Source organism: Pantherophis guttatus, chromosome 5 (assembly GCF_059756535.1).
Source record: "Pantherophis guttatus breed Tessera chromosome 5, ASM5975653v1, whole genome shotgun sequence".
Lineage (NCBI taxonomy): Eukaryota > Metazoa > Chordata > Lepidosauria > Squamata > Colubridae > Pantherophis > Pantherophis guttatus.
This window is the reverse complement of record NC_142067.1, coordinates 32,519,403-32,544,380: the sequence shown is the minus strand read 5'-3', so window position 1 is coordinate 32,544,380 and position 24,978 is coordinate 32,519,403. Positions and strand designations below refer to the sequence as shown.

The window sequence follows — 24,978 nt, the reverse complement described above, 5'->3', positions numbered from 1 at the left end:
GAGTAGTTCGGAGAATCGGCAAATACCACCTCTGGCTGGTCCCAGAGTGGGGTGGAAATGGAGATTTTGCAGTATCCTTCCTCTGCCATGCCCACCAAGCCACACCCACCAAGCCATGCCCACAAGCCACACCCACAGAACCGGTAGTAAAAAAAATTGAATTTCACCACTGCTCCAGGATGTTATGAAGAGTGATCAGATCAATTTGCAATTAATTGCGAAGTCCCTCTGTGCCATGAAAATGAACTTAATCCCCAAAAAACATTTCCATTGTATTTCAGCCCTGCCACAACAGGACTCGGGTAAAGTCATTTTCTCTGATGAATCCCTTTTCCGATTGTTTGGGGCATCTAGAATAAACCTTGCCTGTAGAAGAAAAGGTGAGCGCTACCATCAGTCCTGTGTCATGCCAATAGTAAAGCATCCTGAGACCATTCATATGTGGGGTTGCTTCTCAGCCAAGGGAGTGGATCACCCACAATTTTGCCTAGGAACACAGCCATGAATAAAGAATGGCACAAAAACCTCCTCCAAGAGCACCTTTTCCCAACCATCCAAGAAGAGTTTAGTGACAGGCAATGCCTTTCCCAGCATGATGGAGCACTTTGCCATAAGGCAAAAGTGATAAAACTAAGTAGCTTGGGGACCAAAACATTGAGATTTTGGGCCCGTGGCCAGGAAATTTCCCAGACCTTCATCCCATTGAGAACTTGTGGTCAATCCTCAAGAGCAGGGGTCTCCAACCTTGGCAACTGTAAGCCTGGTGGATTTCAACTCCCAGAATTCTTTGCTGGCTGGGGAGGCTTAAAGTTGCCAAGGTTAGAGACCCCTGCTCATGAGGCAGGCGAACTAACAAAAGCCCACAAATTCTGACAAAACCCAAGCATTGATTATGCAAGAATGGGCTGTCATCAGTCAGGATTGATTGTTGATTGATCACATGCCAGGGCAAATTGGAGAGATTTTGAAAAAGAAGGGTCAACACTGCAAATATTGACTATTTGAATAATTATAATATTATATAATTATAATTATAATATGAATGTAATTGTCAATAAAAAGCCTTCGACACTTATGACAAATACTTATGGTCAGTATACCAGCCTAACATCTTCACGAAGATCTTCCAACACTGGCACAGCAGACTTAGAAGAAATATCCTTCTGGGTTCAGCTACAGGACTTTGTAAGAACTAATCTTTGTGTCATTCTCACAACTTTTGGCCAGGACTTGTATGCAAAAAAAAACCAACAACGGAGCACTTTCTTGCTTCTACGTCCCTTTTCTCCCACGGGCGCTGCTGGGAGTTGTAGTCTAAATGCAACGTTAGGGATGGGCAGGATTGCCAATGAAAGTGTACTCCTTCCCCACGAGGTATTGCTCTGCATTTCCCCACCTCTTCCGGGCTCGCAGGCGAAGGGTGGGAGTGCGCAGCGCACTTTCCTGGTTTGGTGCCGATCCGGACGGCTGCCGAAGGAACTGGGCACCGGCTGTCATGGCTTTTCTGCTGTGCGGGGTTCGGCACCTGGGCTCCCGGGGTTTAAGCCTCCGGGCCGGCCCGCGCTGCTCCAGGGTGTTCGCTTCGGGCTCCTTGGAATCGCCGCCGGGCGGTTCTTCCCGCTGGGGCGATGGTGGGTGGCAGCGATCGGCGTTCGCTTGGACTGCGGGAGCCACGGCGGTGCTGGCCGGGCTGGGACTGGTGCGGCGGGCGGAGATGAAGGAGCAGCCTCGGCGGCAGCAGCAGCAGCAGCAATTAACACCGGAAAAGCCGTGGGGAAAGGAGGACGAGGAAGATCTGGCAAGGCTGTGCGAGAGCTTCATGGCTCCTCCGGTGAGCGGATTGCGAGAGCTGCGCGACCGGCGCGGAGACATGCGAAGTCGCATGGAGCTTCTCATCATGGAGACGCAGAGCCAGGTGTGCAAGGCGCTGGCCCAGGTCGACCGCGGCGCCGCTTTCACCGTGGACCGCTGGGAAAGGAAGGAAGGTGACCCGAATTCCGGGGTAGAGCGGGGACGCGTTCCTTTCTCGGGGGCCGCGCACTGCCTGGCACCTCTTGTAGGTTGGAACTGATTCGGAGTAAATTGCCCCTGCCTGCCGGTGTGGGACTGAATTTGGCTAGATCTGAAAACTGGCCTCTTTACTCCCTCACAAGTTTCACTGACTAGAGAAGAGTTCTTATTTTCCCTTTAGCATGTTCGAGATTGTAAAAAGGTCTCCGGTATTTAGAAACTTCTTTTTATGTACACTGAGAGCGTATGCACCAAGTCAAATCCTTTGTGTGTCCAATCACACTTGGCCAATAAATAAATAAAATTCTATTATTTCGTTTTAAAAAAACAAGCAGGCAAAGCCGCATGGAAGCAGCCAAGATTCTGCATGAGCAAGAGATGGGTGTCAAAAGGGCTAAAGGACTTGGAGGATAGTAAAAGCTGCTTCAAGAATCTTCAGGAATACAAAATATGTATTACCAGCTGGGTAGTGGGAACCCTACCTTAGCCATACAGAGTGGCACTTAGTTAATACTTGGATAAGAGGTAACTTAGGTAACCTCAAGTCTAAATATATTTTAAAGCCTTACAAGAAGATAGCAGCAAAACATTTATGTATTTTGTAGGTGGAGAACCATGTTGGTTTATGATGCAAAAAAAAAAACAACAACAACCAGGAAGATTCTGGTAACACCTTTACAACTAACAGATTTAATTTAAAAGGCATAAATGAGGTGCAACTCATGATAATGTATACCTTTCAATATTTTTTTAGTTGGAAAAGGTGCTACCAGAAATTGGTATTGTTACTAAGAAAACTACATGGTATGCCCCACAGAGCCTAACATTTCTTTCTTTAATCTATATCAAGTTATTAAATCTAGATTGATGTAAATAATTTATCAGATTCATGCTCTGCCTTCTGGAATTCAAAGAGATTCTTGAAAGTCCTTCCGTCAATTCTTAGACATTATTGAAGGACATTTAAATAGTATGAATTTGATCAACAAAATTTATGTCCAGTATTTTTTACTAAGCATAATTTTATCTCTTTTAATATACAGCTTTAGTAAGTCAGTTAGCATAATGGTTAAAGTATCAGGCTATAAAACAGAAGACAATTAGAAATAAAGCCACTTAATGATCTTGGGCTACACATTCTCTCTTGGTCCTAGGAAAGAGACCATTGCAAACCACTTATGAAATCTTGCCAAGAGACAATAACTAGAAGAGAGTGACAGTGGTGGTTTTTGAATGAAAAGTAAATTATTCTGTATGTAAGCAAGGACTGCTGTATTACAAAAAAGAAATGTCTGTCTCAGGGTATCAGCTCATACAGTGTTATTGCTAAATAAAATACATTTGCTTATAAACAACTGGCCCTTTGAGTAATTAAGAGACAGACTATCATTTACAACTTGTCTTATGCCTCAGATGCTATGCTAGGAAAAGAGTGGAATAGAATATGCCTGACCTCTACTTTAATTATTTGGGCATTGTGACAGTGAAATTTTCAACTATGCTTCCTTTTCTCCAAAAAGAAGCAAAGAAAAAAAGTTTTGTTGGTTCTCAACAAATAAACCAGATCTTGCCACTGAGACTGCAAATGTAATCCATCAGTTTTACCTTCATCAGTTCTTGCTTGAATTACACACAATTTCTAGTATCCTTCTAAAATTAATTACTGGGAGGCCATAGCGAAGAGTAACATAATTTGATTCGTTACGTCTCCTGTAAGCCAGTTGCTACTTCTGGCAAATACTATGTTGTTGAACTACCTGCATTCAAAATTAAAGGATCCTAGATAACTATCTGAACAGGTCCATAATTGGAAAATATTATTCTAAACTTTGGAAATCAGTTAGCTGTTGAAATAATTATTGGTTTCTTTATTTAGGTGGCGGAGGTATCAGCTGTGTACTTCAAGATGGTGAAATCTTTGAGAAGGCTGGTGTCAATGTTTCAGTTGTTTTTGGACATCTTTCTGAAGAAGCAGCTCAGCAGATGAGAAGCAGGGGGAAAACTCTGAAGACCAAAAGTGGTAAGGTTTCATACATGAAATCTGCTAAACAATCTAACATCTTTTGTTGGGTTAAACAAAAAGTAAATCTAATCCATCATCCAGCTTCCCATAGGAGCTAGGCACAAGTCCACTATACAAGTGTTCTTCGGATATAAATAGTTCTTTGCATACTAATATCAAAGTCAACCTCACTGAGCTCAGTGTGATTTCTTCCAGTTAATGAGGACCATAGCAAAATCTTGATACAAAAATGCGAAGTTTCCTCAGATCTTTTCCAGACTCGATGTATTCTGAACAGTGAGATATATTAACTTCTTTCGTGCAAAATCTTAAATAGCAATTATGTCTTTTCTTTTAAAGTTTGCAGATCCAGAAGTGCTTCTGGAATGCAAAATGTAGAGTCAAAAGGACATTTAGAAAGCTTACAATGTTGTTTTGTTTTTCAGTTGTTGTTTTATTATGCATAATAGTTGTTATTATTACATTTACATGCTGCCTGATTCACAGTAGTTCTGGACTTACGTTTTCACTGTTGACTAAGACATTCTTTCTTCATTGCTTTTTAGGAAAATTGCCCTTTTGTGCTATGGGAGTGAGTTCTGTCATTCATCCAAAGAATCCTTACATTCCCACTATACACTTCAATTACAGATACTTTGAAATTGAAGATGGAGATGGTAACTGCTATACCTTGATCCAGAATTATATAAAACTATTCTTTTCTCTGTTCTGTGACATTGCATGCATGCTCAAAGAGAGCTGAGCTTGCAGCTTGATGCTGCTGTTATCATTTTAGATGACAGAGTCTGAGAGACTCCTGACATGTTGGTAATAGTAGAGACAGACAAGAGAGGCTTTATGATTCAACTGTAAAAAAGAGGGGTCCCTGCGAATTTTACTCCACTTATAGTCATTGGCGACTATAGGGGGTAGTGCTCATCTCTGGGCCATTGGGCCAACGCTGTCCAAAGACATTACCACAGCCATTAGTGCCATATTTACATGCTCACAAATTCACAAAGGCTAGTCCTATTGAAAAAAAAAAAAATAAGTACTGTGTTTCCCCAAAAACAAGACCCTGTCTTATATTTTTCTGAAATAAGCGCTTGGCTTTATTGCCATGCGCTCAAAAGTCCAATTGGACTTATTATCAGGGGATGTCTTATTTGGGGGGAAACAGGGTAGTTGTTGAGCACAAGATTTTACAACTTAGGTCTTATTTTATGACGAGACTTTTTTTGTAGAGTGATAAATTCTGTGTCCAAGAAACAGAACTAGCAACTTGCTTTTTATATGCATGCTGTACTTGTTTGCCTTTGTATGACATTAAACATCAGGAAATATAATATATTAAGTAACTATGCATGTAATGAGTCTCTTAAATTATGTCCTTAAGATCACAGTACCATTTTTCTGCATTATAGATGAGTTGTAACTAAATGGACATGATGATTCTTATATTACAAGAGTATCTACAAAAAAAAATTAGAAAAAGAAATGATGGTCTTTTTCTGTTCTCTTAGGTACTAAACAATGGTGGTTTGGTGGTGGAACAGACCTTACGCCAACTTATTTGAATGAAGAAGATGCTATTCATTTTCATAAAACTCTGAAGGACGCCTGTGATCAGCACAATCCTGAGCTATATCCCAAGTTCAAGAAATGGTACATAGAAATTTCATATCAGATTTTTTTCCTGAATGGTTGCTGTCATTCTTGGAACTGATGAAACTAAATGTATATTTTGGTCTTGAAATTAATAGTCCTCTCTCTTTTCTATCCATAAAAGATCTTTCTGTTTTTAAAACAGTTTTAGAAAACATTGCAGTCTTTTCTGTTTAGTAGTATAGTATGTTTACTTTTGAAATAAAGCAGTCCCACTAGGTTGTTTTCTCGTATTCTGACCCAGTCTTTCAGACTTCTGTGTCTATGTTACCCTTTTAACCAGCACTCTTGGGGTTGACAGGTGTGATGAATATTTTTTCATCAAGCATCGTGGAGAACGGCGGGGAATAGGAGGCATCTTCTTTGATGACTTGGACTCGCCTTCAAAAGAAGAAGTTTTTCAGTTTGTGCAGAGTTGCACCAAAGCTATTGTGCCTTGTTACGTTCCCATTGTGAAGAAACACTCACAGGACAAGTTCTCACCAAAAGAAAAATTATGGCAGCAGATCCGTAGGGGGAGGTGAGTAAGAGGCTTTTTGAGTATCAGGATCGAAGATTGGTACATCCTTTGGGACCACTAATCCAAATGTTTTGGCTCTTTCTTTAGCCCATGTTTTCCTGGCTTAGTGTCTTGAAATTTGTTGAACTTTAACATCCAGATTTTCTATTGCTATGGCTTTTGGAAGACTCAGCTCTAATAACTGCGACACACACGTCTCCCATCTTTCATTTCCAATGCTAAATATTTTAGAACACTTCGAAATTAAGCACTAACATATTAATATGATTTTTGAAAAAGTTTGAAAACTTCGAATGCTGTCAAAATATGTGTTGTTGGCTCATGCCACATAACAGCATATTTTAAGATTTCTGCTGTTCCCAAATAGCTTTATTTCATTTGAGTGTTGGAACTATTCACTAATTCCAAATTTAAGGTCTTATGATATGAGAATTGTTGATGTTACCAATTTTATTTAGATGGAGTAGAATTCTATTTTTCTGGATTGGGCTTTTTTTTTTTTTTTTTTTAAGGGATCTTTTGTGTCTTATGATAAACCATGTGGCATCTAACTGCTGTAGCCCCACCTCCACCCACTGGTATTTCTTATGGCTGGTCTGAAAGATAAGAATGAGGTTTTTGAAATGGAGTAACTGTCACCCACATTTCATTTTATGAAACAAATGCTGTCATGCTTAAGTCTTTCTATGGCTAACCATAGAAATAACAATAAAACAGAAACTAATATCATAGGAAAATTTTCATAGGTCAAAATTGTACAAATAAAATGCAGTATTTTACTATCTCTATTTCTACCATCAGTTCTTTTATCTTCTTCCCAAATTTTAAGTTGCTGATTCTGATCTTTATGACAGACACCAATTTTTGCCATATATGAAGACGTCAGTTGTGATTTCAATATCCTCTTCACTGTTCCTTTGATTTCTAGTTTTTTAAAAATAATAATTCTGATTTATTTTTTTGCTTATTAACATTTTATCCAGTCTTTCCACCAAATATATTTTCTCCATATGATTAAGTGCTCATCATAATTTTTTATGATGATAAAAAATTATTTTATAATTTTGTTGTAAGCTATAGAAATATATGCAGTGGGGTGAAAGGACCAGTAAGTATTATAGAAAATTGTGTTACAGTTCAAACACCTTCTTAAATAATAGAGTTAATATTTGTTCCAGTGAAAAAGACAAATGAAGATTTTTTTTTAAAAAAAGGGAAATATGAGCAATAAGTTAATAAGGACTTTCTACAGAAGAGACCATATTCCCTCATCTCCTTATCCTCTTTCCAGAATTGTGTAAATGGCAAAAGATGGGTAATTTACTTTGTAAGAATATAGTACATTCCCCATACTTTTAGAAAGGTACTGTTTGAGCCATTATTGCTGTACAGATGCTACTATAAGTTTCAACAATGCTTCTGTTTGTTATCCAAGGATCTGAATGGGGAAAAAAAGATAATTTCTAAAACTACTCTTTATGGTGACCGTTCATTAATATGTGTTTCATGAGGCTGTGTAGCCCCAGAAACCTGAATTATTGAGCATTCAACTCATTAGCTCAAGACTTTCTATGTGTGTTTTAATAGTTGTCTCTGAAGACTACCCTGAAATTAGGTAATTTAGGTAAAGAACACCGCTTTGGGGGGGGGGAGAGAAAGCCCTACTAAGCAGGTATATACAAAAGTATGAAGGCTATTGCTTAACGCATTGTAAGCCGCCCTGAGTCTCCGGAAAAGGGTGGCATATAAATCGAACCAATAAAATAAAAATAAATAAATAAATAATTCTTTGTGAAATGTTGAAAGCCAGAATAAAAGCTAGGCAGGATCAGTAATTAAATTGCAATGCACCATATTGCCTTTGCCTTTCTCAGAGGTTAGCAAAATCAGAAGAATGCCATTTAAGGTACTAGAGCCGTGATGGCAAAACTATGGCACGTGTGCCAGAGGTGGCATGCAGAGCCCTCTCTGTGGGCACGTGCACCGTTGCCAGCTGCTCTTTCGGGTTCTGTCCACGCATGCGCACCGGCCAGCTGCACTCTTCTGGGTTCCAGTTCATGCATGTGCGTCAGCCAGCTGGCCAGCGCGCATGTTCATGCTGGAACCCGGAAGAGAGCAGTTGTCCGATGCGCATGCACACAACGGAACCCAGAAGAACTGCTGGCCGCCGCGTGCATGCACACTGGCCAACTGCTCTCTTCCGGGTTCCGGTATACCCGCACGCACTCCAGTTTCGGCACTCGGTGCTGAAAAGGTTAACCATCACTGTACTAGAGGAATGCCTTTGATGTTGTTTGTTTCCAACAGGTATGTGGAATTCAATCTTGTGTATGATAGAGGCACAAAGTTTGGCCTTGCAACACCAGGGTCAAGAATTGAAAGTATTCTTATGTCTCTGCCACTCACTGCCAGGTAAGATCATAACTCAAATAGCAAATATGGGATAGTTTAATAATAATAATAAAAGGATGGGTTATAATTGCAGTAGGCTTAAAGCCATTCTCTTGATCTGGCCTTCTGGAGGGCCATGCTGTTCTTCCAAGCATTGGACTAGGATGGGGATTGAACTGAGTGTCTGTTTGACTGGGAGAGGGAGTTATTTTTCTTTTTAGGCAAGTTTTCATGAAATGTTGTGAGCTGCCTAAAGTCATTATATGAGACAGGCAGCCATATAAGTCTTATAAATAAATAAGTCACTGTGTGGCAAGACCAGAGAGAAAAGGAGGTGAAAGCAACAATGGGAAACAACTAAAATGGGCATTAAATTGAAAAAGAAAGGGAGGGAGAGAGAGAGAGACCACCAGGTAGGAGTTTTTGTATTTAGCATGCCTTATCCAAATTCATTTTTTTTCCAGTGACTAATATAATTACTGGTTCTGAGAGAAGCTGCAATTATTGCTGAATAACAGAAGGCAATGAAATATGTTGTGGCCAAGTTGGAGAATATTCAAGAGACATAAATAGAAAATAGGACATTCTGGAAATTTCCTATTTCTGTCTTACCTGCATAGCCTGCTTTGCCTTATCTTTCAAGCTCAGCTGCATTTTGCTTTAGAAATTGTGTGTTGATGTTTTAGGGAAAATAACAGAAAGTAAATCCTTTCCTCTGCAATACAGATTTTATTGGGTAAGCTTTACAGCATTAACAGGGGTAAATTCACAATAAGGTACGTAGGAAATGGACAGATTTTATATTTTTTGCTGACATTGTAAATAGTGCATGTAGAGAAAAGTACTAACAGCTGTTTTGCACACATCCACTTTTCAGATGGGAATATATGCATTCACCGCCAGAGAATTCCAAGGAAGCAGAAATCCTAGAAGTTTTGCGCCATCCCAAAGACTGGGCACAGTGAACAGAATGCTGAGCATGTTCAGCGATGAGGAAAGGACTTGTTCTGCTGCCCACTCCTAAATCCACCTGTCACTGCATGGCAGCTAATGAATGCTTATCTATTCTCTCACCTCATGCCTTAGGAATAGTATTAGATTGTATCCTGTGTGAATGTTCTCTTAGAATCCACCTATTGCTTCTTTGTAGAGTCTTGATCATTTGTATAACTGTAAAGATCTGGTAAGGCGAGAGGACACGCACTGAATAACAGACTGTAGTGAAGTGCTGCAAGTTACTGAGATGTAGACTACATGTCCCTCTTTCAGGAACTTAAACACATTTTCTTACTTTTCACTAAAGAAACAATTGTCGACAGACTCAGTTCAGCCTTCCGTTGCCTGCGGTCTTTCTGACTTCTTGCCAACCAGTTTCCAGTAGAATGATTTTTGTAATTTAAACTGAAATGTTAGTCCATTTGACTTGTGAACATCTATTAAATTGCAAAAAAAAATTGTCTGTATTGGCTACTATCAGTTATGGTGGAACAAGTGGATAAATTATCTTAGTAGCACAGTTCTTGACTGCAGATGAAATGCAGCCCAGCCTTTTTATCAGAGTCGCAAGGTCCTGGTTTTGCATTTGTACAGCACCTGGCACAGAGTTTTTAATGTAACAAATTACATTTCTGTAGATAATTTTGATAAATGTAGATTCATAAAAGTGTAAGTCCATAATGTTTGAATAGTTGAACACACTGGCATTTAAATTCAGGAAGAGCATAAGGTGGTATTGTACCTCAGGTTACCAATATTTTTCTCATATACTCTCTTGAAATACGTTTCTCAGCAAGCATGTTTGGGAGAAGGTAACAGTCCTATACCAAGCTAATAATCAATTCTATATGAAGTATCTGCATGTACGTGCACAAACATACAATCTTTGCTGAGACAGTCATAGGGCTGTCTTTCCTTCAGTAAACTATGTACTGGAATAGTCCAAATTAAAGTTTTAAGAATTAAGTAATGGGAAGGACAGAAAGAAACAAGCTTCTGAGGAACAGAGATATCTGATGCTTAATTTTGGCTAACTTTTTACATTTTTGTCAACAGAGAGTTAAATTCCCAGCTAATCCCATAAATGTTTTTTTTTTAAACCACGTCAATAAAAAGGATTTGCAGGAGTACTGGATGGAATTGCAAACTGCTATATATTAACAATGGTTTAGAGAAATGTTTAGAGAAACTCACATCACAGCTGGAGTAACCAGATTACTTCTCAGCAAGCCGCCTGGGTTCAGCCTGGTCTGCTTCTAAGGAGATAATGGGCTGCATTAAAATGAGGAAATGAAGATGTTTCTGCTTCTGAAAGATATCTTTGAATCTAAACCAATGTGCTTAAGCTTAAGTTCAACTTTTGAATATTGGCAAAGAATAATAAAAGTGAAGAACAACTTTTTCATACTATTTCTTCATTATTTGTGTGCATCTTTAAACTTTCCTCAGTGTTTATTGGTGCAGAAAATAGAAATCTAGGACTACGGTACAGACAAACAGGCATTTCAAGCTGTTGCAAACAATGCTTTAATATGATTAGTAAATTCCCAATTAGTGTGCTAAAGATGTTCCTTACTGTGGACTCCTTGGTGGTTTTCTCGCAGACATTTCATTACCAAATTAGATACAGTAACATCACTGCTGGGCATCAGTGCACTGATGATGTTATCTAGTTTGGTAACGAAATGTCCAAAAGAAAACCATCTAGCTCAGAGAGCACCAGGGCCCCTCAGTTCAAATCTGAGCTACAAATATTCTCTTTGATCAGATGTTCCTTAGTTTGACATGCTTTTTCTATCATCATCTTCCTAAGAGTGCTGTTAAATAAATATGCAGGAGGCATTAACATGATTACTTTTAAAATTTTAGACCTCTGATTTGCAGCAGCATTTTAAAAAGTGTTTCCATTTTGAAAAAGAAAAAGATGGTCTCAATTTTTGTTTTTAATTTTGTGTCAAGAGTTTTACAAAATCGAAAATATTTTCTGTACTGTCACAATATGTTATTGATACGTTATTTTTGATAGTGGGATCTTTATTTTTTCTGTATTGTAAAACCAAAACTGAATAAAAGATTTGGATCTACAAACACATTTGTGTAGCATTTTTATTTCAAGCATTGTAGTGCAAACATTTCTGATAAAGCATTTCAGTTCATGTTGAGAAATTTAACTATCACTCTAGACTTCAGACCATAAAATAATCTTAAAGAATGACTGATGCCGATAAAAGTTGAGAAAAGTTCTAACTATAATATCAGTTTGAGAAGAGAATGAATTACAGAGGATAGTGTGCTGCCCTTTGTTGGGTGCATTCAAATAGTGGCTGGGTTGAATAATCCCTCTTGTTGGAGATATTTTTGTGTATATTTCTACACCAAACATGGAGCTAGACTCAGTGGCCTAAATGGCTTTCTAACTTAAGTGATTCTGTAACTAATTCAGAATTATAATCAAAACAAATAAGAGGCAAAGTTTAAATATGTTAGCTGTTGTGTAAACAAAATCTTGGCTTCAGTTAAATGTCACACCATTAATAAATTCAATTACTTGGGACCACGGGTGAAATCCACTTACCTTCGCTACCAGTTTGGGAATGGGAGTGTGTAGGAGCGTGAGCACGCTATCCGCACATGCGCCTCTTCTGCGCATGTGCAGAGGGTAAAAAACCGGGACATGACGTCCCAGTAGGTGGGTGGGGCCTCCCACCGCCAGCGCTACTGGTTCAGTGAGCCGGATAGAACTGGGCGGATTTCATCACTGCTTGGGACCCAAATATCTGCAAGCATCCATGGTTTTCAGACCTCTCACTCAAAAAGAATTGACAAAACACAAAGAATGGGGAATAGATGGATGTCCAAAAATCAGGTGTCGTGATAGCCATTAGGTTTGTACCATTGACCTGAAGATGTTTTTAGAAACTGCACCAGTGGTGGGTTGCCCCCGGTTTGGACTGGTTCGCAAGAACCAGTAGGAGGCTCCGCCCACTGACCCGAACGTCATCATAGGCGATTTGTGCATGCACAGAAGCTTCTGTGCATGTGCAGAAGAGCGCTCAGGCACATGCACGAGCAAAGCAAGCGCGGAGGTGTGATGTGAACCGGTAGTAAAGGTAAGTAGAACCCACCCCTGAACTACACTGTACATAGTATTGGGCTTTACCTGGCATTTAAGGGTAAAATAGATAGTGCTCTGACAATTGAAAGCCTATTTACCTTGCCTTGTTCCTATTTCTTTCTTTCCATCCCAGCCAGCCAAACACTGAGGCTGGAGACAGGCTTCTATAAAAAATCTGGGTATAATTTTTTCTGATACCAGTGAAGCCAGATATTAATTTAGAACTTTTCCCAGAAGTCAAAATCACAAGTCATACAAAGAAACCATAGCCTTGGTTTCCTTATTAAAGGCAGGGAAGGTGGCTCAAAGGTGCTTTTTCAAAAGGCAACCGGACTGTTTTATTTTGTTTTTCATCCAGTTACTGATGAAATGTCTTTGAATATTAGTAGTTTGGGTTGGTAGTTATGCTGTTGGTTTGAGCTTCGAGCCTGGTGATTTGGTTGCAAACATTTCATTCCCATTTGTGGAGACATCTTCAGTGCACTTTGGATTGTGCTTGTCTGGGGGAGCACTGGCCTTTAAATACCTTTCTGAGTCCTGGTCTGATTTCGGTTGTGTGATTGGCTGTCGTAGTCCTTGGTTTTAACCAATGGTGGGATTCTGCCGGTTCTAGGGGATTCGACCGAACCCTTTGTTAAATTGCTGGCTCGCCCCGCCCCTTGCCCCGCCGCACCACTATTTATTGCCAATAAATAGTGGTGGGCGAGGGGCGGGCGAACCAGCAATTTAACAAAGGGTTCGGTGTTTTTTTGTAATTTTATTGGCCCGCGGAGCTTCAGCATAGGCTAATTAGATCGGGTCCCGACTCTCAACTGATTTGCTCTCAGCTGTTTTGCTCACGACTCTGCTGCTTGCTTGCAAAGAGTGCTGATTTATTTTCCCCTAGCTATGCTGAAAAACGAAACAGAAAGTAAAGCAGGCTGTTGGCTTTGCTGTTGTTGCAACGTGGCAAAATGAGGCAGAGAGAGATTTCTTTTTCTTTTTCCTCACCAAAAAAGGTAGGTGCAAACAATGGGAAATTTAGGGGAAAAGAGGAGAGTTCAAGATTTTAAAACACAAAAGAAAAAAAGCTCTATTTAACTAGGGAATTGTAATAATTGAGATACTATTAATTGTATATTGTGTTGAAAGCTAAGTTGTGGTTTGGAGGAATATATGGGGGAAATTATTTGGTTTATTATTATTGGTAAATATAATTAATTGATTTGTAAGAAATTGGATTGCATGGAAATAATTGGAATATTCATGTTCATATTGATTAATATACAAAAAAGGTAGTTATATAACTAATTGATTTATATTAAAATGTTGAATTTATATTAAACAACTGTAATATTACATAATTAACCAATGTGAGGATGGATATAAAAATAGATGACAATGGGAAGGGGTATAATATAGAATAGAAGGGAAAAATTGAATTTGATTAAGATTAGAGATGAAGATGAAGGGTAATATTGGTTTTTTACAAAAATAGATGAGGAATAAATATGGCAAAAAGGAAATATAGAAATTGTAAATTTAATTGAAATGACTAAACACTGTTTAAATTTGTGAACCGGACAAATACTCTGTTCAAAGAAAATACATTGTATGTTTGTATGTGTGTTTCTAATTATTGTTATTTATTCATATTTGTTCTCTTTTATTCTTTAAAGTTTAACAATTCATTCTTTATCTTAATATCTTTATATTTGTTTGGGGTTGGCTTTCTTCCCTTTCATCTTTTTTATTGTACAGCAATCTTTCTCCTCAAACCTACCACCTCTCTCTTTTCTTTCCTTCTTACTTTCTCTTCCTCCCCTTCTTCTTCTCCTCTCTACTTCCTCTTCCTTTCTCCTTCTCCTCCTCTCTTCTTCCCTCTCTTACCCTCACTCCTACTCTAATTTCCCTTCCCTTCCTTCATCCCTCTCTATTGCTGTATCCTTTTATGCATATGGACTACTCAGAGGGCTGAAAAAATTATTTCTGACTGGTCCTCGCACTTTTGACCAGTCCTCGAACTTACGACTGTCCTCACATTTTACATTTTTGCCCTATCTTGTCACCATGGTGAAGAGAAGCAGTTGTGAAATGAGTGACACAGTTGTTAAGAATGCCGCAACGGGCATAAATGTGAGGATGGTCATAAGTGCGAGGATCGGTCAAAAGCGCAAGGACCAGTCAGAATTGACTTTTTTCAGCCCTCTGTAGTCCCTATGCAGATAGCCACGCCCACCGGCCACATGACCAGCTAGCCACGCCCACCCGGTCACATGACCACTAAGCCACACCCCCAACTAAGCCACGTACACAGAACCAGTTGTTAAAAAAATTGAATCCCACCGCTGGTTTTAACTACCATCTGTGTGATGTAAATTAGTGCTGCTGTTGTTTGGATATCTTCTAATGATGTCATGGTCTGGTTTCCAGTTGATTTGATCGGCTACGTGTGTTCTGCCTCAGCTACGGACCCCAAAGAACGCAGCACACACAAAAACTATACAAAGCTTATTTTACTCAAATAACTCAGTCTTTTTCAACCAAAGGCTGTTAATAAACTTCCTTAACAGCCTACAAGCATTCTAAGATAAAGTAATCACAGTCTTACTAGAGTTGGCAGAAAGCCCAGAAGCAATTTTGCAGAGAATCCAGACACAAAGGAGAGTGAACTAAAGTTGTTCCCTACAGCTTGCTGCAATCGGCATTCCTCCTTAAATAGGCTAAGGGAGTGGCCAATTAGCCCCAAGCCTTACTCTCAAGGAGACCTCCTCCTGAGGAGCCACTCCTGCCTTTTGGCAGCTCTGCGCGCTCGTGCATTGAGAAGAGGCTCCTCTTCTTCGTCCTCTTCACTTAAAGGAGCTTCTGGAAGTTCTGAAGGCCCTCGCTGAATCCCTGCCTCTGGCACCACATCTCCTCCAGCTTCCTCACTGTCCAACTCGAGCGCCAGCTGCACAACATGTGATGTGGTCCAATTTCTTGTGATCTGTTGAGTTATAACTTTGTTTGCAGCGTGGCTGTTCATTGGTCTTTAAATGCTGCCTTCGGGATTGTGGTTGATGTTGTTTTTTCATTCTAGGTGGTTGGTAGATTGGGTTGATGTCAATGTGTCTGTTTATTGATTTATTGATGGAAAACCAGGCTTCCAGGAATTCCCTTTCTCTCCTTGACCCCGCCTGGATTACAACTGTGGTCCCAGTTAGATCGAATTTTTGCCCTTTTGAGTCTTTGTGGATGGACATGAGGGATAGAGGGTCATGTCATGTCTCTTGATCCTTCTTCTTCTCCCAATTGTGTGAACTATGTTGGCCAAACAGGTAGAAAACTATCAACCAGACTGCACTAACACTTCCTGGCCATCAAGAGACATGACCCTCTCTCCAATGGTGAAATCCAATTTTTTTTACTACTGGTTCTGTAGGTGTGTCTTGGTGGGCGTGGCAGGGAAAGGATACTGCAAAATCTCCATTCCTTCCACTCCTGGGGGAAAGATATTGTAAAGTCTCCATTCCCACCCCACTCCTGGGTGAAGGATACTGCAAAATCCCCATTCCCTCCCCACTCCTGGGTGAAGGATGTTGCAAAGTCTCCATTCCCACCCCACTCTGGGGCCAGCCAGAGGTGATATTTGCCGGTTCTCCAAACTACTCAAAATTTCTGTTTCCGGTTTCTCCAGAACCTGTTGGATTTCACCCCTGCCTCTATCCCTTGTTTCCCTTGTTTTATCCTACAAAATTAAATTCAATTTAGGGGAGTAGGCAGGGATCAGAAACTGATTGTTTCAAGATCGTCCAATAAGCTTCACGGGGAAGGATAAAATTAAAGTCGAAAGTCCCCAGCAGAGTCAAAGTAACGCGACTACTCAGGTCTTTTCAGACTTTGGGCTGCTGTGAATTTAAGGTGAGATCTTCCCAATTTAGTACGCGTTGCCTTGAGTCAGGTTTAGACCCACGAGTGCTGCCAACCCCAAATAAATGCTTCGTTTTATCCACGGACAGCCACCCATAATCAGGTATCATTTTAAGGGCAATACAGTATCTCAAGTCTAAGAAGGCGGTTCTCAGACGTCGCCATGTATAACATATAAAATTTGGGGCGTGATAAATAAAACCTGCGCAAAAGCCTCAGGAATTCAGTCGCGGCGCTTTTCCAAAACCCTCCAACCTATTAAAACGTTGGCTTGAGGATGCCTTTGCTAGTGCGAAGTCTGCAAAGGAGGGGCAGTTTACACGTAGCCCTCTGTACACCAAGGAGCAGAAGAGGGAGACACGCTCAGTATTAAATCCATTCAATACATGGTATTCCTAATGCATATTTTTTTTTTTTTTTGCTTACAACTTCGTACCAGCAAATTTCACTTCCCATAAGCTCCACCGAGCTGCAGCTGATCTAGCCCCTTCCTCTACAAGGGAGGACTTTGAATTCAGTCCGCTGTTTAATACCCGAATTTAAAAGCCCACATTTATGGAAATACCTTTCTGAAGTTTTTATGGTCTATTTTTTTTCCCCCTCTTCCTCCTCCTCCTCGTTCCTTGAAACGTGGCAGAAGAAAGCTGGTCGGTTGCCTCGGTTTGAAAAGCCGCGCTCGCTCACCGGGCGTCGGGTTGCTCAAGGCTCAGCACGTGGGAAGAAACAGACTCTCTTGCAGGCTGGCTCGCTCTCCATGGCTTCCCTTTGCTGGTTAACCCTTTTTTTCTTCTTCTTCTTCTTTTTTTCTTTCTTTTATTCTGCTGATTCAAAACCAAAAGCAAAGCAAGAGAGTTTTAAAGTTGCAGAGAAAGTATTTCAGAAGGGAGAAATACCAAACAGGCTTATGCTCCGTTGTTAGCGGTCCTTCTAGCAAGTCTGTTATGTATCACTTTACCAAGTCTGTACATCGGTCCTCCGGTGGCGCGCCGTGATCGTATAGTGGTTAGTACTCTGCGTTGTGGCCGCAGCAACCTCGGTTCGAATCCGAGTCACGGCAGTTCCTCTTTCAATTTTTCTTCGCCTCTCTAAAAATTTAATAAATAGAATAGTAGAACATATTAAAACTAACTTCACTCTTTTCTATAATGATTCCTTCTTCGGTGGAACAAAATGTACGTTTTTTCACTATTAAATAGGCAGTATGGGGGATTCAAAATGCACAATTCAGATGCTGTACATTATGAATCTGATACAGAGGGCTATTTGAAACCTCTGAAAAGCCTAAGTTATACACCGGAAAGCAAACTGAATAACGTGAGAAAATGCGAAAAAATTGTGTTTCTTCGGTTTCAAAGAAACAGAAAACAGTTGGCCCGTACGGGGATCGAACCCGCGACCTTGGCGTTATTAGCACCACGCTCTAACCAACTGAGCTAACCGGCCGATGTGAAACAAGGCTGTAAGTTTTCTCTTGTTGAGAAAATCAATTCTAAAATGAGATTGTTTTAAAGGTCTTCAGATTACTATTTATTTAACACACACATTTTTCATTCGGAAAGCAAACGTTTTAATTAAATATGTTCAAGACCTTCTCCAAACTAGAATTCATATAAATATTTTCACTGTGACGGAAAACTAAGAGTTTTTAAGTCAAGCAGTTTTTTTATTAATTATTTGATCATAGCAATAAGCTGTAAAACAATAGGCACACACAATTGTCACAATATATCTGCATCGCTGAAACCAAGCTCAGTTTAAATGGTCCATTCTTTTTTGGATAGTCTTTGGTGTGAAAGGTAATCCTTTTCCTTCTAGTAATCCAAGTTCATTCATTCATTCATTCATTCATTCATTCATTCATTCATTCATTCATTCATTTATTTATTTATTTATTTATTTATTTATTTATTTTAATTTATATGCCGCCCTTCTCCGGAGACTCAGGGCGGCTTACAATGCATTAACCAATAGCCTTCATACTTCTGTATATTTTTACAAAGTCAGCTTATTGCCCCCACAAACTGGGTCCTCATTCTCTGCAAGCAGTATAATTTATTTCGTGGGTCCCACAATTTCTTAGATTTTAAGCAATTGTTCCTGGCCACTGAGTTCAGTTTATAGTCAAACAAGTTATCAACAGCTGAAGCACTACACATATATAAAATTTCTGCAAAGTGAGAGCCACACAAGATAGACTTTGTAATATTCTACTTCCTGAGTTATTTTATAGTGTGATTATTTTTTCTCTCTTTTAAGTGATCAAACCATTGCAGACTGGAATGTACCCTATTGCAGTATGGATTGATTCATAGCTTCTAACATTGCTAAACTGGAAAAAAAAAATTAAAAAGTTTTTTCTCCAGGTCAGGAGAAGATTATGGAGTTTGTCTTCTGATAAGACAAAGATTGTTAGCACTAATTGGTATGTCTGTCTCTCTTGAACTCCAAACAACCTTATAATTTTTCTCCCTCATTAACATCTTAAATTTTAGGCTTCTGCTTTCCTCAGACTTCATTTAAATGGACATGTTGGAAGAAACATCCTTCTAGGTTCTGCTCCAAGTGGGGAAAACAGACACTGGAAACATGGAGACTGCTTGGAAAGATGGTTTAATGGTGGACAGGATCACATGGCTTGAGTTCCTGAACAGAAAAGGGCAGATACAGTAAATCCTCGGGTTTTTATGCTCTCTCTGGCTCTGCATTTCTTGGGGGCCCGAAAGAGTATCCTGATTGGTTGTCAGACTCCCAGGGGGTGGGGGCCTTGCTGGCTGATGGTCACATGTGCTTCCCAGGTCACATGTGGTGAGTTTCTGCTGCTATTGTGTAGAGGGCTAATCCCATCTTTGGCAATTCCTACTATGGCTCTGCCTGAAGGAGGTAGATCTTTGTTATGTAGAATAGACTGGCCCAAGCCTTAATGGCCCATTGACAAAGGGTGGGGGGCAGGAAGGTGGGAGCTGCTTTGTCTGTAAAATATGCTTCTCATATTTCTGCCTTTTTCATATTTCCTAAAATATTTCACTCTTCCAGGAAAGGGGTGGGTGCTAACTTCCTACAGACATATGGGCCCCATCCCACTCCGGGTTCCCTAGGCCAGGGGTCTCCAACCTTGGCAACTTTAAGACTTGTGGACTTCAACAGCAAAGCTGGCTGAGAAATTCTGGGAGTTGAAATCCACAAGTCTTAAAGTTGCCAAGGTTGGAGACCCCTGGCCTAGCCCCATTGGCTTGAGGGCATTACAGAAGAGTGTCGAAGTGGGGGCCATTGTAAACTCTCAGAGATGATATTCCAAAAGGAGGGAGCCACCACAGAGAAAAACCATTTTCATGCTCTTTCACAATTTTATGTTTGAACTGGAAGCTGAAAAGAAAACCCATATTGTAGAATGGTGTTTATAATACAGAGAGCTCAAATGCGAGAGGATTAGTTGAAAGTGTATTCTTCAAAGCATAGTTTAGGTGATCATTCATAGCCTCTTCAGCCAATAGTTAAATATTTTAATTGTCAGAATATTTTGTTTGGATTTTGGAGGTGTTCCCAGCTCTGCCCTAACTTGCAGAAGCTGAAACACAGATTTTCTGTTTATACTGAAATATCTTGCCATTTCTGACCATAATTTTATTAACTGTTGGAAGAAATGTCCATCTGGGTTCAGTTCCAAGTGGGGGGGAAAGAAACTGGATTCAGAGAAGTTGCTTGGAAAGAGGGTTTATTGATGAACAGGATCGCATGGCTTGAGATCCTGAGCAAAAAAGGCACATGGGTGAGTGAGAGAGAGACAGAGAAAAAAAATTATACCCTCTATTGGGCGTTGAATTTGAGCTTATATTCTGATTGGTTGTCAGACTCCCATGGAGCCATGCAGGGGTAACTTTGTAGGTTGTCAAAAGAGTCCCAACCTTGGTTGAATCTTGCTGGGTGATGATGTAATGAAATGGCTTTGGGCAATTCCTACTATGGCTCTGCCTGAAGGAGTAGATCTTTGATATGTAGAATAGACTGGCCCAGGCCTTAATGGCCCATTGACAAAGGTGGGGGGAGGGGGGCCTCCCTTTTAGGGGAAATATTCTGCCCTTTTAATATTTCCTAAAATATCTCATTTTCCTAAGAGAGGGTGAATTGCTGGCTGAGTCTCCAGTAAGTCCTAAACCACAGTACAATATATAAACTGCAGTGTAGGCCAAACAAAATGCACTAGGTGTGCCATACAAAGTCTGATTGGTGGTGATTAAGACAATATAAAATATGACAATGATATTCTATTATATATGTGTGCATGCCATTCTAATGTATTTGATAAACCTGTTTGAGAAAATAGGATATCCAGTTAACTGTTCCAAGTCACAACTGAGTCGAGTACTGTAGTTAAAAAATCCCTTCCTTAACTCATGAAATCCCAGAATTCCCTGGGATTGAGAAACTGTTGTAGGGGCTGGAAAGGGCAACTATAGAACTGAGGGCAGGATATCAGGACAATGGGTATCTCTGAAGTAAAATTAGTTAAAAAATTGCAAAAAGTTAGTTTTTACTTTATATGTGTTCTTGAGTCTAGTTTTGCAGCTGGTTGTTTGTTTTCCTTATGAGCAACTTGGCACTTCTTTCTAGCAGTCTTACCTCAAAATTAGGAGCAAAGTGTGGCAGTATCTGAATTTACTATCTGTGCTTTGAACAATATTGTATTTTGCTTTCCTTTGGCACTCCTTAAAGCCAAAAACAACTGTAAAAGGAGTTTTACATTGTATGTTGTTTAACAAGGGTGATGCCGCCAACATGGTATCTGCAGAGAAGTCTAGAGTGCATTAGCAAGATTGCATGTATTTAAAGAGAACACAAGAATTTAGAAAAATCAGTTCATAATCTTTTTCGTTTAATATACGACAAAATGATAAGAAAAAGCAGTGCTCTGGGGTTTTTTAAACTGACAACCGTAAAGATAAAATCTGTTTGAAATCAGTTCATGATAGCATTGTGGTTGGGTTCATCTGACCAAAATATGGAAATAAAGATAGACTTGCAAATCTAGGCTGCAGGATAGGTTAAATTATTTACCTATTATTTTTTTAAAAAAATTAAAATTATTTTATTCTTTAGAGAGTCTCCTGGAAGAATTTGTGGTCAAGTTTGGGCGCCGTGGCTTAGTTGGTTAAAGCGCCTGTCTAGTAAACAGGAGATCCTGGGTTCGAATCCCAGCGGTGCCTAAGATGTCTCTCTCAGGGTGAAATAAGGTTTTAGTTTTGAACTCCTGAACTGTATTTATTGCCATACACGTTCCGAGTCATGCTAGAACATGCTTTTGCATTGTTAGAGCAAAATATTTTTGTTCAGAAAGAATGACATGATGAAGCCCAATAAAAGAAACAGGTGAAAACTCCAAAACACAATATGAGGCAAAGCGGAATATTTATATTTGACCCACTACCATGTATTTAATTTCTCCCATGTGTTGGATTTTCAGCAGATGGTTTAAACTGCCACTCTGTTTATTAATATCATCCGAAAAACGAAAGCCAATTTTCAGCGTTTTAAAGAATTAAATAGAATAAATGGAGCAGGGGTCTAGAAGAGCAAAGCTGGCTGAGGAATTCTGGGAGTTGAAGTCCACACGTCTTAAAGTTGCCAAGATTGGAGACCCCTGGAATAGAGCCAGAACGGCCGGCAAGATATATATATATATATTTTAAGTGAGCGATCGCGTTCCAATTTGCAAAACAGCAAGCTGTCTTGCAAGAAATCTATATTAAAGATGGCAGGAAGTAAAAGGAGATTTTGTCAGAAGTGGGATTCGAACCCACGCCTCCAGGGGAGACTGCGACCTGAACGCAGCGCCTTAGACCGCTCGGCCATCCTGACACTCATGGAAGATTGTCTTGAACTATTATTAGTAATGAATTACAACAGATGAGACATTCACATTTAAAGTTCTAAAAGGCTGCTTTAAGCTAATGATTTTAAACAGTCCTGTTCAATTCAAAGTATTTTAGATTTTATTCAAAGGATTCCTCGGATATTTCCATTGCTGCATGGATTACCATGCACAACATTTTCTGGTCTCAAACTGAATATATGGGAGTTAAGTTTACCAATGTTCCTATGGCCAATTACCTTTAGCTAAGTTACATATCAGTATCAAACAAGTTACCAGTGGCTGTTTCTGTATCAGCCTCAAATTCTTCATTCAAAACAGATGCAAAAGTTCCTCTATAGCAGGGGTTCCCAACCTTTTTTTGGCCATGCCCCACCTAAGCATCTCTAAAATCCTGATGCCCTCCCCCCATGACATATAATTCTTCGGGTCTTGTCTATGCATATATTAAAAAGTGTTGCTAAGGTGTTGCTAAGGTGAAGAGTCTAGACAAGTGATGGTTAACTTTTTCCGGACCAAGTGCCCAAACTTCAAGTGTGCGCGCACGAATGTGTGTGCGTGCACCCGAGCCCCCAAAATGCAATGTCCATGTGGTCCCACGCATGTGCCACACCCCTGCACATTCCACACACCCCACGCATGCACGCACTGTCCTCACACGCACACGACCCCAATGCATGTGCATGCAGGCCCCCACATGCGCCCCGCTCATGTGTGGCAGCTACCTGAAGACCAGCTGGCTGGTGGGAGGTGCACGCGCATGCGTGGCGGAGCTGAACTGGGGCGACGCCTCACATGCCCACAGAGAGGGTGCATGAGTGCCATAGGTTCACAATCACGGGTCTAGACTCTAGACACCACACATTTTCAAATTGCCCCCATTAAAAATCAAATTGCCCCCCTGTGGGCCTTGGCCCCACGTTGGGAACCACTGCTCTATTTCAATGTTTCTTTAAAAAAAATTTCTCTCAGGACTCTTCCCATTTTTAAAAATTGTGAAGAACCTATGTTTGTATGGATTATACTGTATCATATGAAAAATTAAAATCGATGCATTAACTGCCACTTTCATTCCTCACAATTGTTTGAGTTTTAATATTGTAATATTTTTCAACATCGGCTAGCCAATAATTTTGATTTTATGGAGTCCAGTCTTGGGAAATCGGACTGAGGTCCTAGGACCACACTTTAAGATTAAACACTGCTCTATATTTTAACTATTTTGAACTGTCTTTAGAATGTAGCAAACTCAATTTTTTAAAGTGATGCATTTCAGAATTTATCCAAAGTTATACATTGGGTACATTGTACATAATATACCCAATTACAACATGAAATAAGCATTAATTTTGTTTTTTCACCAAGACACAGCATTAAGAAAGGTTAGCTGAATCATACATAGTGAAGGAGCAAATTTAAAGGACCACATAAAAGCTGATATTAAGAAAAAATCTTAATACCATCTTTTCATATTACTGGCTATTGGTTTCTTGGATTATTCAATAAATGTCTAAACTACTGCATTGGACTTCTTTTGTCAAGTACTGATAATCCACACATTGGACAGCTATTCTGCATTCCCTCAGCTGATTTTTCTGTGGCTGTCTTGACAAAACATGGGAAAACTGGAGTTGCCATAGGAATGTATATACAGCTTCTACTGTAGATCTATCATTAACTAATGCAATTGAATAAAAAAGCACTCACTGTTACTGAGAATTGTTAATCTTATCAACATCAGGATGACCAGTCCTCACCTGAACATTGAAGAATATTTGAGCCACATTTGCACGCAAAAACGTCCATCTTTCTGCATTTCTATCCACAATGTGCTTATTTATTTATGGAATTTATAAACAATCTGAAGACTAAGAACCATACAAGCACTACAGCAAAAGCCAATACAAAATAGTAAAATGAAAGTACAATTATATAATAAATCCTATTGCATTAAAATCACAATATGATAGTTCAATTTCTGGTGCAGTAGCTCCAGTGGTACGTTGCTCCCGGTTCAGTCCGGTTCTTGTGAACTGGTAGCAATGGTGGTGGGAGGCTCCACCCACCCGCCTGGATGTCATCATGAACGATCTGCGCATGCGAAGGACACGCTCCCATTGCGCACCAGTAGTGCAAGTAAGTAGAACCCACCTCTGAGTAGCTCCAAGTATGTTGTAGCATATGAATATGTTACCAGAAACTTGGCTTTGTAGACAAGGCATATTGTGGGGGCCTGGGTGGGGAACAAGTCTTCTGCTGAACCCAGGTGAGACAGATTGGCTGTGAGTAATGGGCTCCTCTGTTTCCAGGGGTTTATTATCTTTGTCATGGATGGGCTTGCACTGGCTCAGGTAGACCAGTGCATAATCTGGGAGTCCTCCTGGAATCATGACTCCTGCTCAAGGAGGCAGTAGTCGAGGCAAAAAGGACTTTTGCCAAACTGTGTGGCATGCCAGATGGGCCTCTTCCTGGATCAGAAACCTGTCATGTCCTGGTCATCTCCATTTGACCATTGCAATGTGCTT

General features: G+C 40.0%; 2 protein-coding genes and 4 non-coding genes across 8 annotated transcripts in view; 3 read left to right on the top strand and 3 right to left on the bottom strand.

Moving 5' to 3' along the window:
• The window catches only part of ST3GAL6 (ST3 beta-galactoside alpha-2,3-sialyltransferase 6), an 80,467-nt gene extending 62,947 nt beyond the window's left edge, over window positions 1-17,520 (bottom strand). For 2 of the 3 annotated variants that reach the window (XM_034412222.3, XM_087894842.1), the window contains exon 1: window positions 10,779-11,666. In XM_034412222.3, coding sequence (XP_034268113.2) covers window positions 10,779-10,780 — 2 coding nt within the window. In that variant the 5' untranslated portion in view covers window positions 10,781-11,666. Of the gene's footprint in view, window positions 1-10,778; window positions 11,667-17,152 lie in introns of those variants that run through there. The other variant, XM_087894841.1, reaches the window with a different exon arrangement.
• Window positions 1,351-11,672, top strand: CPOX (coproporphyrinogen oxidase). Its single transcript, XM_034414429.3, has 7 exons — window positions 1,351-1,985; window positions 3,887-4,030; window positions 4,579-4,689; window positions 5,536-5,677; window positions 5,979-6,197; window positions 8,505-8,609; window positions 9,466-11,672. Exons 1-7 carry the CDS (start codon window positions 1,496-1,498, stop codon window positions 9,551-9,553), a joined length of 1,299 nt encoding a protein of 432 aa, XP_034270320.3. The 5' UTR covers window positions 1,351-1,495; the 3' UTR covers window positions 9,554-11,672.
• Window positions 17,521-17,572: 52 nt separating the features above from the next.
• Window positions 17,573-17,644, top strand: TRNAH-GUG (transfer RNA histidin (anticodon GUG)). Its single transcript has one exon. It is a non-coding gene; the product is annotated as a tRNA-His (tRNA).
• Window positions 17,645-17,956: 312 nt separating this feature from the next.
• On the bottom strand, window positions 17,957-18,030 carry TRNAI-AAU (transfer RNA isoleucine (anticodon AAU)). Its single transcript has one exon. It is a non-coding gene; the product is annotated as a tRNA-Ile (tRNA).
• A 3,684-nt stretch (window positions 18,031-21,714) lies between these two features.
• TRNAT-AGU (transfer RNA threonine (anticodon AGU)) lies at window positions 21,715-21,788 on the top strand. Its single transcript has one exon. It is a non-coding gene; the product is annotated as a tRNA-Thr (tRNA).
• A 569-nt stretch (window positions 21,789-22,357) lies between these two features.
• On the bottom strand, window positions 22,358-22,440 carry TRNAL-CAG (transfer RNA leucine (anticodon CAG)). The gene has a single exon. It is a non-coding gene; the product is annotated as a tRNA-Leu (tRNA).
• Between the last annotated feature and the right edge of the window lie 2,538 nt (window positions 22,441-24,978).